Genomic DNA, 15,868 nt, shown 5'->3' on the forward strand with positions numbered 1-15,868 from the left:
TTATTTATAAATTAAATTTTACCTTAGGTATGTGTAGGAAAAAAGCATAGTATATATAGAATTTGGTGCTATCTGTGGTTTCAGACATCCACTGGGGGTCTTGGGATATATCCCTCATGAATAAGAGGGAGACCACTATATTTTTATCATTAACCAAATAGGCCCAGTCACCATCCCAAATAGGTTTTTATGGTGATTTCACAGCCTAGAAATCCCCCCTTCATTGTCTTGGTAAACCTTGCCTGTCCTTCAAGATGTAGTTCAAGTGTCCTCCCAGGGAAAGAGTTCTGTCCCACCTCAGACAAAATTATCACTTCATTTCTGTAGCTCTTTGTATTCTACTTTCATATTAAATAAGCAACAGTCAAAAATAGAAAAATTCTCATTCTCATTTTATGGCTGAATAAATACTCTCAGGGTAGATTCTCCAGACCTAGACAGTGGATAACAGTGAGATTTGAACCCAGCCTGTGAGGCTCTGAAGGCTAGGTCCCCCATGAGGAGAGGGTAGGGCAGACTTACTATGTGGGAGCTGGGTCTTCAGACCCAAGGATTGGCTTTTCCAGGCGGTGTATGACATTGAGCAGCTCTCAAGATTTCAGAACCCTCATCTGTAAAATGGTAATTTAACCTCTTTCTGCTGCATGTGAGATATAAATATGAAAGTGCTCCAAAGTTATTTTCCCCAGTTAACACAAAGAGCATTATGTCTGTACCAGAAGTTTTATGTGGCTGTAACCATAGCATAGAAACAGTTTTGTTTTCTGTATAAAACTTTTTAACTGAAATAGGTACGTAGGGTTCATTAAACTGTTCTTTCTACTTGAGTCCATACTTGAAATTTTCCACCAAAGGGGGTTTATGAAAAAGGCTTTCTGCTTATAAGGTACCGTGTAATTACAAGTGGTATTACTATCATAATAATTGTTTCTGTAGTTGTCTTTCTCAGCTTTAGATGTTTGCTTTCCTGAAGGCAGGAAGTGCCTTCCCCCTTAGCGTGTCTCCCCAGTGATGACATGGCAGACTGTGTGAGTGTGGAGACCAGTACAGTTCTTGTTAAGTGACACTTTGAGGCCTGGGTCAGAGGATCGGCCTCCAGGCCGGAGCCACCTTAGAAGGGTGCCCTTCTGGTGTTTCAGTAACTAAATCCTGATGGCAGTGGGGGGGCCACAGTGGATTTGCTACAGATTCAGTTTCTCTGCAAAAGAATTGCGTTATAAATCAGTTTCGAAGCGATGCCAGAGAACATTCTTTATGTGTATTTTTAAAATTAGTTTTGAATAGGTAATATGTGCACATGATACAGAATTTTTACTGTGTCCAGCTCTTTCCCTACAGACATAGTCAGGGTCCCTAGACTCTGGGTCACATTCCAGAGGCAGTCTAAATTGATACGACATCTAGATCTTTCGTCCACATAGTTTGACATTTTGCTTTTTTCCTCTTTTGTCGTGTTGAGTCCTATCAGTGCTAACAGTTGCCGCCTCAGTCTGCACACATATCCTATATGTATTTATATAGGATTTATATAACTCTCTTCCTATTGATGGACGTTAGATTGTGATACCATAAACTTAGAGAAAACAAATTTGACAACAAATATCTTTATAGATAGTTCCTGTATACATATACAAATAAGTTCCCCCCTGCAGTGTGCAGGCGTGCAGATTTGTGCTCACTCTTGACAATATAGAGGATCAAAACTTTTTGATCTTTGCCAATCATATAGACGCAGATGGTCCCCAACTTACCATGGTTTGATTTACGATTTTTTGACTTTATGATGGCACGAAAGCAATACACATTGAGTGGAAACCATACTTCAAATTTTGAATTTGGATTTTTTCCGGGGCTGGTGATGTGCCCTACAGTACTTTCTTGTGATGCTGGGCAGTGGCAGCAGCCCCAGCTCCTCCTACACCACACAATCACAAAGGTCAACAACCGATACAACCTTTCTGCACGCAGACCACCCTTCTGTTCAGTTTTGGTATTGTACTCAATAAATGACATCAGATAGCACTTTCTTACAGGCTTAATGTTAGAGGATTTTGCCCAACCTTAGGCTCTTGTAAGGTAGGCTTGGTTGAGTGTGATGTTCAATAAGGAATATTAAATGCATTTTCTGCTTAGGATATTTTCAACCTATGATAGGTTTTGAGGATGTAAACCCATCATAAGTTGAAGATCTGTTTAATGTTTTCATCTGTACCCTGACTTAATGTGTTTAAAACCCATTTGTTGGGGAGTGACGACAGAGGCATTTAGGTTTTCTATTTAGGGTGATGGTTGCACAATTTTCGTGAATACACTCAAAACCACTGAATTGTGCACTTTAAAGAGGTGAATTTTGTGGCATATGAATTCTGTTCTCGCCGAAGCTGCTATGTAAAAAAAAGGTATTCATCTTTTCTGCAAACTGACTTCATTTCCTTTGTTTTTCTGTTGCTCTTTCTCTTCCAGGAAACTGTTTTCAGTCTTTGTTGTGTTATATGCCTTTTTTCCCCTTGATGACCATTTTGCTCTTTTGATCTTGATTCCTTGATTTTGCTCTTTTCTTGCCACATGGAAAATTTTCATGTTTATATTTCCTCTTTTTTATATATTTAAATCTTTGATTTAGTTGGGACTTATTTTGCCATAAGTTGTGAGAAAGGGATGTAGCTTTTTTTCTCTCAGATAATACCCAATTTTCCCTATACTATTTTTTAAAAAGTAATCCATTTTACCCCAGTGGTTTAAAATAACATTTTTATCATATACTGAGGGTTTTTTTTTTATATATTAGAGTCTAATTTCTGGACTTTTGATTCTGCCCTGTTATTCTGGTTGTTTCCTGTGCTGCTACTACACTGTTTTAATTACTTTTATTATAAAGGTTTAGTCTGGGTTTTATTGTTTAAAAAGTTTTCCCAGTCAAAAAAGTTTTGCCCGATCATTCTTGATTGTTTTCCCCTAATGAACTTCAGAAACAGCACTTAAGGATTTAAGAATACTTAAATCTTGAGGGGGCCTCAAGGGGCACCTGGGTGGCTCAGTCAGTTAAGCGTCCAATTTAGCTCAGGTCATGATAGTTTGTGAGTTTGAACCCCACATCGAGTTCTGCGCTGGTATCACAGAGCCTGCTTGGAATTCATTCCCCACCCCCGCCCCCCCCCGCCGCCTCTCTCTCTCTGCCTCCCGTGTTCATGTACATACACACACACTCTCTCTGTCAACAATAAACATTAAAAAAAAATAAAGAATACTACTGATATTTTATGGTTATTATATTAATCTATAGATGGAATTCACCCATCTTTACCCATTCTTTCCTGTTATCATTATTATTATTATTATTGTATTATGTCTGCTCATGTCTTCGGACCAATGTTAAATAATAGTGATTATAGTAGAAATTCTCAGATGCCTCCTTGTGTTTAATAGGCATGCTTTGGGCATCATGTATTAATGTTCATAAGTGAAATTAGTCTGTATGGTTCTTTTGGTTTCACTCCCATGTTTGGTTTTATTCTCTAGAAATAATTTCTAGGGGTGCCTGGGTGGCGCAGTCGGTTAAGCGTCCGACTTCAGCCAGGTCACGATCTTGCGGTCCGTGAGTTCGAGCCCCGCGTCGGGCTCTGGGCTGATGGCTCAGAGCCTGGAGCCTGTTTCCGATTCTGTGTCTCCCTCTCTCTCTGCCCCTCCCCCGTTCATGCTCTGTCTCTCTCTGTCCCAAAAATAAATAAACGTTAAAAAAAAAAATTCTTTAAAAAAGAAATAATTTCTAAACTTCCTTTTTAATTTTTTTAATCTGTGGAACAATTTTAGTACTATTGGTTTTACTTAAAGGTTTGGTGGTAGAATTCACCTGTGAAATTGAATGGCGCTCTTAACTTTTGGGGGTAGTTTTTAGAGACTTATTCTACTTCTTTATTTTTTTTTCAAGTTTATTTATTTTGATAGAGAGTGTGCCTGTGAGCATGAGCGGGGGAGGGGAGAAAGAGAACTCTAAGCAGGCCCCATGCTGTTAGCACAGAGCCTGACTGGGGCTCAGTCTCATGAACTCGTGAGATCATGACCTAAGCCAAGATCTAGAGTTGGACGCTTAACTGACTGAGCCACCCAGGTGCCTTAAGACTTACTTTACTTCTAATGTAATCAGTCTGTTTTCTCTTTTGGGACCAGTTTTCCTTGAAAATTAAACATTTTTGGAAGTTTTGGGATGGTTATATGTGGACAGACTGTAGTATTCTTCTATTTCTCTTAACCTTTTTCTGTGTCTTATTTTGTGTTCTTCATATTGACTTTTTTTGTTCTTTCCTCCAGGAACAGGAAATATAGTGGTCATTATGGTTAGCTACCCAAAAGGAAGAGAAATTATGGATCTGGTGCAGAAAGGCATTGCAGTCAAAATGACCATAGGAGTTGGCACCCGTCATGTGCAGGAGTTCATCAGTGGTCAGTCTGTGGTATTTGTGGCCATTGCCTTTATCACCATGATGATTATCTCGTTAGCCTGGCTGATATTTTACTATATACAGCGTTTCCTATACACTGGCTCACAGTTTGGAAGTCAGGTAATTATGGATAATTCTTTTTAAACTTTGCTTTTTAAAAGATAGCTCATAAATATTTCTCATATATATTGTCTTTAAGTTATATTTGAGGGTTTTTTTTGGACCATATTCTTAATTTCATTTTCACTCATACTGTTTAATTACTACACAACTTTTTGAAAATAACTTTTTAATTAGAATATATTAAATTTTCTGTTCTGTAGGATATTAAATACCTTTAAATGGGGTCACTTTTTGCATATTTTGCTCCTGCAGATACCCTCTTTGCCTTTTTCAGACATAAAGGGGTAATAAATAGGCCTGAGGTAGAGTGGACCTGGTTCTGTGTTTAAAATAAAAGAACACTGGGCCTGAAGGCCAGGAGCAGAGTGGGAAGGCCTTCCCGGCTTCCATTGTGGGGCAACTTTCAAGGCGGTTTTTCTGCAGAGAGACAGTGTCTCTGTCACAACAAAGAGGAGGGCAGTAAAAGAAGAGCCAGAGGCTTCCAAAGACAGGCCTTTGAATTTCATGCTTATCCTGTTGTCTTGAAAAGCCACCCTCTCTGGCTTTGGTAGTCGTCTGGCATCTGGTAGTTGTGTCTGGGTCATCTGGCACCTGCTGCATAGGAAGCCGCCTTCATTTTAGGGACAGACGTTAATATATTGATGAATATGTGGGGCCCCCATCCTCAGCTTACTCCTCTCTTGCCAACATTTAAACGTGAGAATTAGTTTCTTCCCCAGACATGGAGTTGAAAATCAGTATTCTTGATCAAACATCTCTTTAAGTTATATATGGCTATTTTATACATTAGGATGTAAATATTAGTTTTTGTTATTTTCATTGTAGTCATTCAACTTTGTTTTTTAAATGAAGCTTTTTCTATAAGCTTATGTAAATTTTTGAAAATAGTGACTTAAAATTTTTAATGATGATATTTTTCCTACCTAAGAGTCATAGAAAAGAAGCTAAGAAAATTATTGGCCAACTTCCACTTCATACTGTAAAGCATGGAGAAAAGGTAATATTTTCATGAGGTTTTTTTTGTTTGCTTCTCTTAAAGTATGTATTTGTTTATATGTCTAAGTAAAACTTTCCATTCTGTTAAACTCACCTTGACCATGTGGAGTTTTGGCTGGTTTGAGTTAGAACTAAGTTGCATACATGTTTCATTTTGGAGAAGGGTTGGCAGAAATACTCCTTTGCACATGTGAAGAGCCTTCCAGACCTGTGCCATCAGATAGGGTAGCCTTTAGTCATATATAGCTATTATAATTTAAAAGAATGAAATTGAACTTACAATTCAATTCCTGAGTCACACTAACTACATTCCAAATACTCAAATGGCCCCATTGGCTGGTTGCTACCATACTGGATAGGACCGGTATGTTCATTTGCTAAGAAAGTTCTTCCTGTTGGTCAGTCACAGATGACTCTAAGGAACCTAAAGAACTTCAAGTTCCATTAGACTATAGACCTTTGATAGTTTAAATTCATTTCTGTTAAATCTGAGGCTGTGTATCCATTCTCTCTGATTCCCTTAATTGCAGGGAAAAAATACTGGGATTTGTGGAGAGGGGGAGAACAGATGTACTTAAAACTACTTTTTAAAAAAAGAAAACATTTTGACATGGCCAACATGAGACTGAAAAGGTCAAAATCATACCAGAGTTTTAAAGCATTTTTGGAATAGGACAGATCCTAATCTAGAACCTCAGATTCTAGAGGATTGATTCTTTAAAAGGAAAACAGTTGCTAATGAAGTAGTATTTACTTTTTTATTTGTCTGTCTTCTGTGCTGTAAAGTGTGGATAACCATGTTGACTTGTAGGTTGACTTGGTTGGTTCTGTTGTTTTTTGTTTTTGTCTTTGTTTTTGTTTTTATCATTTTTTAAAATTTTATTTTTTTAATTTACATCCAAATTAGTTAGCATATAGTGCAACAGTGATTTCAGGAATAGATTCCTTAATGCCCCTTACCCATTTAGCCCATCCCCCCCTCCCACAACTCCTCTAGTAACCCTCTGTTTCTTCTCCATATTTAAGAGTCTCATGTCTTGTCCCCCTCCCTGTTTTTATATTATTTTTGCTTCCCTTCCCTTGTGTTCATCTGTTCTGTGTCTTAAAGTCCTCGTATGAGTGAAGTCATATGATATTTGTCTTTCTCTGACTAATTTCACTTAGCATAATACCCTCCAGTTCCATCCACTTGGTTGCAAATGGCAAGATTTCATTCTTTTTGATTGCCGAGTAATGCTTCATTGTATATAGATACCACTTCTTCTTTATCCATTCATCCATCGATGGACATTTGGGCTCTTTCCATACTTTGGCTATTGTTGATAGTACTGCTGTAAACATTGGGGTGCAAGTGCCCCCTTCGAAACAGCATCCCTGTATCCCTTGGATAAATACCTAGTAGTGCAATTGCTGGGTCGTAGGGTAGTTCTATTTTTAATTTTTTGAGGATCCTCCATACTTTTTTCCAGACTGGCTGCACCAGTTTGCATTCCCACCATCCGTGCAAAAGAGATCCTCTTTCTCCGCATCCTCACCAACATCTGTTGTTGCATGAGTTGTTAATGTTAGCCATTCTGACAGGTGGGAGGTGGCATCCAATTGTGGTTTTGATTTGTATTTCCATGATGATGAGTGATGTGGAGCATTTTTTCATGTGTTGGTTGGCCATCTGGATGTCTTCTTTGGAGAAGTGTCTATTCATGTCTTTGCCCATTTCTTCACTGGATTATTTGTTTTTTGGGTGTTGAGTTTGATAAATTCTTTATAGATTTTGGATACGAACCCTTTATCTGATATGTCGTTTGCAAATATCTTGTCCCATTCTGTCAGTTGCCTTTTAGTTTTGCTGATTGTTTGCTGTGCAGAAGCTTTTTATTTTGATGAGGTCCCTGTAGTTCATTTTTGCAGTTGTTTCCCTTGCCTTTGGAGACGTGTTAAGTAAGAAGTTGCTGTGGCCAAGATCAAAGAGGTTTTTGCCTGCTTTCTCCTCAAGGATTTTGATGGCTTCCTGTCTTACATGGAGGTCTTTCATCCATTTTGAGTTTATTTTTGTGTATGGTGTAAGAAAGTGGTCCAGGTTCATTGTTCTGCATGTCACTGTCCAGTTTTTCCAGCATCACTTGCTGAAGAGACTGTCTTTATTCCATTGGATAGTTTTGCCTGCTTTGTCAAAGATTAGTTGGCCATACGTTTGTGGGTCCATTTCTGGGTTCTCTGTTGTATTCCATTGATCTGAGTGTTTTTGTGCCATGTTTTTGTTTTTAAAGGTTTATTCATTTTTCAGAGATAAAGAAACAGAGCGTGAGTGGGGGAGGGGCAGAGAAAGAGGGAGACACAGAGTCCTAAGCAGGCTCCAGACTCCGAGCTATAAGCACAGGGCCTTATGCTGGGCTCAAACTCACAGACCATGACCTGAGCTGAGGTCAGACGCTCTGAGCCACCCAAGTGCTCCCCCCCCCCCCCGTTTTTTCTTTTTTCTTACATCTCACCAAATTGTTGAGACTTCACTTATTCCACTCTCTCTTCCCCCTTCAAAAATAACCATACTTATTGTATGTATCTCTTCTGACCAACTTAAAGGTTTAAAACAAATAATACTCATTAGAGGCTCCTGGCTGCCTTAGTCAGTGCAGCATGAGACTTTTGATCTTACGGTTGTAGAGTCAAGCCCCACCCTCGATGTAAAGATTACTTAAAAATAAAATCTTTAGAAGAAGAAGGAGGGGGAGGGGGAGGGGGAAGGGAAGGAGGGCAAGGAAAACATAGTACTCATTAAATATAGACCTTTGATTTTTTTTTAACTTTGGCTTCTGATATTAATGGGTTATTTAGAATATTAATATGGAGATACTCTTGGAATTACATCGTTGGCTGCCATTCTTTCCTTCATGCCTTAAACAGAACTAACAGTTGAATTTTAATAGTTTGTGCAGGGTACTGGTTTCTTCCCATGCAAATGTGTACTGAACAGAAAAAATTAAAAAATAAATAATAGAAGTTTCTCATGTCACAGCTTAGGTTTAGCACCTGATGTACAGATCACTGAGGGTCCTTGGGGAGAGAGTCTCCAGTGAAAGCCTGTGACAAACTGTACATGCATTAGATGTGGCCTGTTACTTGAGTAGCATGTAGTTTTATGTTCCCCTGAGAAAATGTCTTTTACTCCATAGCAGAAAGTCTCAGTCTATAAAATATGAGAAAACAGAGGCTTATATGTATAATATACTGAATTGAATCTTTGAGAACATAAGTAAATTGATATCCTCTTCCTATACAGAGCATATTTTAAATAGAACATTTTTGAAAATATGATTCCACTGTTTTTGAAAGTTGTCAAAATAGGGGCGCCTGGGTGGCTCAGTCAGTTGAGCGTCTGACTTAGGCTCAGGTCATGATCTCACCGTTCATGGGTTTGAGCCCCGTATCAAGCTCTGTGCTGACAGCTCATAGCCTGGAGCTTGCTTCAGATTGTGTCTCCCCCTCTCTCTGCCCCTTCCCTGCTTATGCTCTGTCTCTCAAAAATGAATAAATGTTAAAAAAAAATTTTTTTTTAAGTTGTCAAAATAATGGTTAAAAAAGGATCCCTAGGGGCACCTGGGTGGCTCAGTCGGTTGAGCGTCTGATTTGGGCTCAGGTCATGATCTCATAGCTTGTGAGTTCAAGCCCCATGTCAGGCTCTGTGCTGACAGCTCGAAGCCTGGAGCCTGCTTTGGATTCTGTGTCTCCCTCTCTCTCTGCCCCTAACCCACTCGCATTCTGTCTCTGTCTCTCTCAAAAATAAACAAACTTTAAAAAAAATAAAAAAAAAAAAAGGATCCCTAAATGGCCTGTGAGGTACATAAATGGGTTTTCTTTCTTTCTTACTTTCTTTTTTTTCTTTTTGTTTTTTGTTAAGTTTTATTTATTTAATCTGTACACCCAAATGGGGCTCAGACTCACCACCCTGAGGCCGAAGAGTCGCATGCTTCTTCAACTGAGCCAGCCAGGCACCACATACATAGATTTTCTGATGATTCTGATTGAACTTGTACTGAAAAGTGTGTTTTCTTAAATCTACATCATGTCCAGTTCTAGAGACAGGTTTGTTTTCTAGTTTTTCTTTTCTTATGGGTGCATTCACAGTAATGTGTAAGCTGGCAAACCATTAGGGGCTTTAAAAATTATTTCATCATGGGGCACCTGGCTAGCCCAGTCAGTTGGCTAAGCGTCTGACTCTTGATTTTGGCTCAGGTCATGATCCCAGTGTTCGTAAGATTGAGCCCCACATTGGGCTCTACACTGACAGCATGAAGCCTGCTCGGGATTCTTTCTCCCTCTTTTCTCTGCCCTTTCCTTGTGCACATGCTCTCTTCTCTCTCATAAAATAAATAAATAAACTTAAAATAAATTATTTCATTACTTTTGCATGGCATATGATAAAACAAGTGATAATATTTACTTTAGTGGTACCATACCATTTTAAATGTTAAGAAATTTTCATATAATCTTTGATAATAATAATCAGTTTTTACTGCTTGCTTGCTAGCAAGTGATACACATGGCTCAGTGTATTTTTAAATAATTACATAAGGACAGGGTAGCCATGTTCCCATACAATCCACTTGCTAAAGTTGCAGCTACATGCAGACACTGGTTATAATTTCTGAATCTATCCCGGAACCAAAGAGAGTCTCATTGGCCTGTCTTGGGTCAGATGACCACTCTGGCCATGCCTGCTTTGGTTGATTAGTTGAGGCCAGGTGGTTTAATATGGGGGGTACCCTGGGAAACGGGGGGAAAGCTGATACCACCAAAAAGGTCTGTGATTCATAGATTCTTAGAAGTGGAAATTTTGTCACAAGACTTTTCCTCTCCAGCACATTTTATTTCTTTTTGCCTTTGTTAATTTGATGGATGAAGAACAGTAATTGAGGGGTGCTTGGGTGGCTCAGTCAATTAAGCGTCTGACTTTGGTTCAGGTCATGATCTAATGGTTCATGAGTTCAAGCCCCATGTCAGGCTCTGTGCTGACAGCTCAGAGCCTGGAACCTACTTCAGATTCTGTGTCTCCCTCTCTCTCTCTGCCCCTCCCCTGCTCACACTCTGCCTCTCTCTCTCTCAAAAATAAATAAACACAAAAAAAATTAAAAAGAAAAAAAAACAGTAATTGACTTTAATCTGTGATTCTTTTATCATTAGTGAGGTGAACATTTTCAGATATTTGGCCATTTGTGTTTCTCATTTACAAGTTGAAACCATGTTCTTTAGCAAGTTCTAGTGAATTTTTGTTAGTTTTTAATGATTCTAGAAATGAGTATCTTATTGGATTTTAATCCTCTTTTTTTTTTAATTTTTTTTTTCAACGTTTATTTATTTTTGGGACAGAGAGAGACAGAGCATGAACGGGGGAGGGGCAGAGAAAGAGGGAGACACAGAATCGGAAACAGGCTCCAGGCTCTGAGCCATCAGCCCAGAGCCTGACGCGGGGCTCGAACTCACGGACCGCGAGATCGTGACCTGGCTGAAGTCGGACGCTTAACCGACTGCGCCACCCAGGCGCCCCTTAATCCTCTTTATAAGTTTTACATTTGAAAAATAACTTACCATTGTAAAGCAAGCATGTGCATTTATTTCCATAACCCTTAAAACGTGAACATTAAAGACACATGAACACTCCCCTAGTAGCTAAAAACTGTTGGTGTCTGATTAGGTAGACAATGACATTTTTTCCTTTTCAGGCAGCTTCTGTAAAAAATCTCTGGACAGTGGGGAAAAGATTGTGTTTAGTTTCCGGCTGCACCCCTGTAGTATAGAATTGGTCATTGTTTTAGCCAGGACGTGGTGAGTTTTACTAAGCATAGACCGTGTAGCAAGGATGCAGTGAACTCTTTTCTTTCCTCTTTACAGGGAGTCGACGTTGATGCAGAAAACTGTGCAGTGTGTATTGAGAATTTTAAAGTGAAGGATGTTATCAGAATTCTGCCATGCAAGTATGTCCTTGTTACTTCCTGAGACGCTGCAAACTACCCACTATGTTTCAGGTTTCCGACAAAAGTGTTAACGTGTTTTTTTATGATGTAAGGATCTTGCTATCATGTGATGATCTTGTGATCGTCTCATCTTTTAGGAAGGAAGCTGGAGCCTTCGAGGCTCCTGGATTTAGATTATATTGCCTTCAAATTGCTTAGGACACTTCAGGTCCTAAGACAGACCCATTATGTATCTTTGATTGGCTTCTAGTCTAAAGCACGGCTTCATTAGGAACCTGGGAATCCCATCCCACATTTAGCCATGCAAGATATGCTGTGTCGGAGTAAGGAGACTGAAGCATGACTGGTGAAGGACCCCAAGGGGGGCGGCCAGGAATAGTTAGCAGAGAGTCGATTGGGGAGGGCAGTGGTCTGCTATTATTTGCACGCTGGGGTGTAGGGCTTTAGGTAGGTTCTGCCAAATAAATATTTCTTGCTTTAGGTATACTAGGGGCTTTGCTTTAGCAATGGGAAGTCAAGCTTTCCTTTTTTTTTTTTTTTTTTAATTAAATAATGGGATACTTTATTGATAACCATTTAGAAGAATGGCTGTTACCAGAAAGATGTACAAAATGGCAATATACTTTAGAGTCTGATCAGTTTTAATTATACTTCTCACCTATTGGAGAAATAGGTCAGAAGTTAATATGTAATTATGGTTTGCTTTGTGTTTACAAAGTACTTCAGTATTTATATATAAGTACTCTATAGTAGGTTAAGTTCTCAGTAATTCTGTAGAGAAAACAAATAAATATCAGAATAACAAAAGTTTCCAGAATAAAGATTGCTAACTTCAGTTTGCAGGCTTTTATATGAGGTTGGTGTGGTGGGCACTTAATGTATTGGGTCAGTATGTCCTGTAGAAAGTTATTAAAATCAGAAAGGATTTTTACCATAGGATGCTTTAGGGCCAGTCTTTCTGACTTAAAAATAATGCTTGGGATACAGCACAAGTGAGCGGCCTGAGGCTCACTTCCTTTGTGACACCAGATCTGTCCTGATAGCTGAGCTGGGTTTCATACTTGACCCTCACAAGCAGACATGTTGCATGTGCACATTTCCTGGTCTCCTGATCTGGGGTTTTTACTTGTTTCTCCCCATTTTCTCCCATGCTTTATTTAACAGATTTCGCAATAAAGCCAACATGTTTCCTTTGTGTTTCTGTAAAAATCATTCCATTGGGTCAGTCAGCTTCAGTTTCAATTTGAGGATGGAAAGGACAGAAGACAAGCTGGGCTAGACTGTATTCTGTAATTAAGTTCTTTTATCTTTAACTGTGCTGTCAGACTTCTGTATGAAGAAGAGGTCTTCAAACAACAGCATTAATAGTGATAACAGTTGCTCAGTATTTTCTGTGCCCAGCACGGTTGTAAGCACACTGCATGTCGGCTGCTGAGAACAGCCTGGGGTGTAGATACAGAGAGGTTGAACAGCTGGTTCAGACTGCCAGCATCACATCACACAGTGGTCACTGGAGCCATGGGTACTGTATCCATTCTCCTGACTCTGTATCTTCACCATGTATAGAAGGCAGATTCACCAGGTAGGAGGCAAAGGGAGCCAACTAAGACAAATCAGTAAAAGAAAATACGTAGGCAGTTTTTCTTTTTTTCTCTTTTTGATTCTGAAAGTGATCATTTTAGAAAAACATGGAGTATACAAAAACACGGTTAAGACAGAAATTAAGTGCTTTCTTTTAAGCCTACAATCTAAGACGATCTGTTTATATTTTGCTGTATTTCCGTTTGATTCATTTCATGAACTTCTATAAGATACTCTGAGTTCAGGATAAGCTTTTTGCTGTTGGTTTATTTATGCCACATTTATTCCCAAAAGGCTTTTAAGTAAGTTACAGGGGCACATAAAAATATAGCCTAGCATGAAGCAAAAATAAACCGTGCTGTTTTTGTGGAGTGAAGGGAAAATTTCCCTGTAAGTTCCAGATTCTGTTTAACATGGGAAATAGAATAGATAATGACATAGAATAAGTGAATAGACTAGAATGTTGATTTGAAGTTGTTTAACTTGTTCTGAGAAGGTGAGTTAGTAGAATGTGTTGTTTCCTTAATAAGATATAAACATTTATTTTAAAACATTAACACATACTTAATTTTTTTAGGCATATTTTTCATAGAATATGCATTGACCCATGGCTTTTGGATCACCGCACGTGTCCAATGTGTAAACTTGATGTCATCAAAGCCCTGGGATATTGGGTTTGTTACATTTTTGTTTATATTCAATCTCTGCCCCGGTTCTTCCTGAGTGATGCGATTTCATTACTGACCAGAGGCAAGAGGAACGGATTAAGTGCTCCTTCTAACATGTTTGTGGTTCTCTGAAGAAATTTTCCTCGTGATTAAAAATGCATTTTTAAGACATCCCAAAAAATTAATGAACTGCTACCTTTGCGGTTATAGACTAATACGGCCAGATGCTTCCCCCCAGAGAGTTTGTAATTGCTTAGAGCAATGAGCTTTGGTATGCTGCCCTGCAGACTATATATATGCTCATCAGTGTCATATAAACAAGAATTATAAAGTTTGAAATGAAAGGAGCCTCCTACATTTTCTGGCTCAAGGCACACATGTTACATATGAGGAAACTGAAGCCAACACTCCTTGACACAAGGCCTCAGATTCCTGGCTTTCGAAACCAAATCCTGCTGGGGAAATTGGTCCCGTGTGGAATTTGCTCTGTCAGTTTGTGGTACTCAGGTGGTCGTAGGACCTTCCTCAGAAAACAGAGACATGAGGGCAGAGTGAAAGGGGGTGCTTCATCGTAGCCAGCCATGTGCTGAGGGCCTTATGTACATTATTACATGCAGTCCTCAAGGCCGCTCTAAGAGGTAAGTACTATTTCTCTAATTAGGAACTTGAGCTTAGAGAAGCCAAGTAGCTTGCTTAGGTCACACAGCTAGTTACTGGGGAATCAGCTTTCAGACACCAGCTTGCTTAATTCTTGGGTATAAGCTTTTAACCAGTAGTCCCACCCAAAAGGGGAGACATAGGGGGAAAAAAAACAGATTTCTCTAGATTGCTGTATTTTTAATTATTTTTAGAGTCTTCGTGTAATGTATTGTCTTAAAATATTCTTGATTGTTAAACAGTAAATAATTTTGAAATACTCATCTCTGGAAGAAGTCATTTAAGTATCAAATAAACTTCTTGTATTGCTAAACATTTTTTTTTAGAAAACTTTATAGTGTTTATGGTAGAGCTAGAGACCACAAGGAGGTTTTTCATGCACCTTACAGCCATAATAGTCCTCGAGGTACCCTGTCATCTTCTAGCTTAGTGCGCCTTAGAAAGATAGTTGAGAGCCTGCTGCCTTAATTACTACTGTAATTTTATGTGAATTATATTTTTCAGTGTGAGTCCCAGAATGCCCTCACCATAGGTACACAGAAAGAGCGGGGGGGGGGGGAGGGGGGGGAGGGTTGGTCAGCATTCAAGACCTGTCTTATTGAAAGAAAACTTCACCCGCTTTAATGTCTAGAAATTTTGTCTTTCCTCTAGAATTTCTATAGTTTATAGTTTTTAATAATGATGGCTCTACTTAGCAGGGCATAACATGCTTTCTTAGTGAACTTGAAACTTAGTGAACTGAGCCTGTAGCTCAGACAAGAGAGTGCACTTTCCTAGGATTTTAACCAATACAATACAGGGAGCTTGACAGATGTTTTTCTTGGCAAAGGTTTCCTTTTTCCTCTTTTCCTTCCTGTCTGGCCCCATACTGTCAGTGCAGAGCCCGACACGGGGCTCATCCTTGCAAACCATGAGATCATGACCCGAGCCAAAATCGAGTCAGATGCTCAACCGGGTGAGCCACTCAGGTGCCCCCTAAAAGTTTTTATAAAGATATTTCGCTAAACTTAGCACTGAGACTTTAATCATTGTGAGTTTTGTTTTGGGAAATATATCTACGTATGTATATTTGTTAAAATGTTAATTTCAGAAAGCTTGAGTATGTCCTCAGAAAGTAATTTTTTTTTGAAGAACAGAAACCTATAGTAAGAGATTAACTTGTCTTGCCCTTAGTTTTTACTTTTTGGATGAATGTGCCGTTTTCTTTAAACCCTGTGGCCCGTCCTGCACTGGGTTTCGTAGGTATGACACTCTCATATGGTAATGACTGGTAAGAGAGCTGCTGTCAGTCCTTCACATGGACTTGGGAGGTGGTCCTTTCATTTGCAGTTGTAACCTCCTGGATGGGCCATTTGTCACTCTTGTTTTCATTCATTCAGCAAGCATGTATCAAAGGAGCACTCTTTCAGGTGCTAGATCGAAACTTGGGGAGACA

The 15,868-nt window shown here is 39.1% G+C and overlaps 1 protein-coding gene across 1 annotated transcript in view; it reads left to right on the forward strand.

Moving 5' to 3' along the window:
- RNF149 (ring finger protein 149) overlaps positions 1-15,868 on the forward strand; it is a 36,720-nt gene that overhangs the window by 7,761 nt on the left and 13,091 nt on the right. The window contains exons 2-5 of the mRNA XM_047851863.1: positions 4,309-4,559; positions 5,491-5,559; positions 11,445-11,527; positions 13,686-13,782. Of these exons, the coding sequence (XP_047707819.1) occupies positions 4,309-4,559; positions 5,491-5,559; positions 11,445-11,527; positions 13,686-13,782 (500 nt within the window). The remainder of the gene's footprint in view (positions 1-4,308; positions 4,560-5,490; positions 5,560-11,444; positions 11,528-13,685; positions 13,783-15,868) is intronic.

This window comes from Prionailurus viverrinus, chromosome A3, assembly GCF_022837055.1.
Source record: "Prionailurus viverrinus isolate Anna chromosome A3, UM_Priviv_1.0, whole genome shotgun sequence".
Taxonomy (NCBI): Eukaryota; Metazoa; Chordata; class Mammalia; order Carnivora; family Felidae; genus Prionailurus; species Prionailurus viverrinus.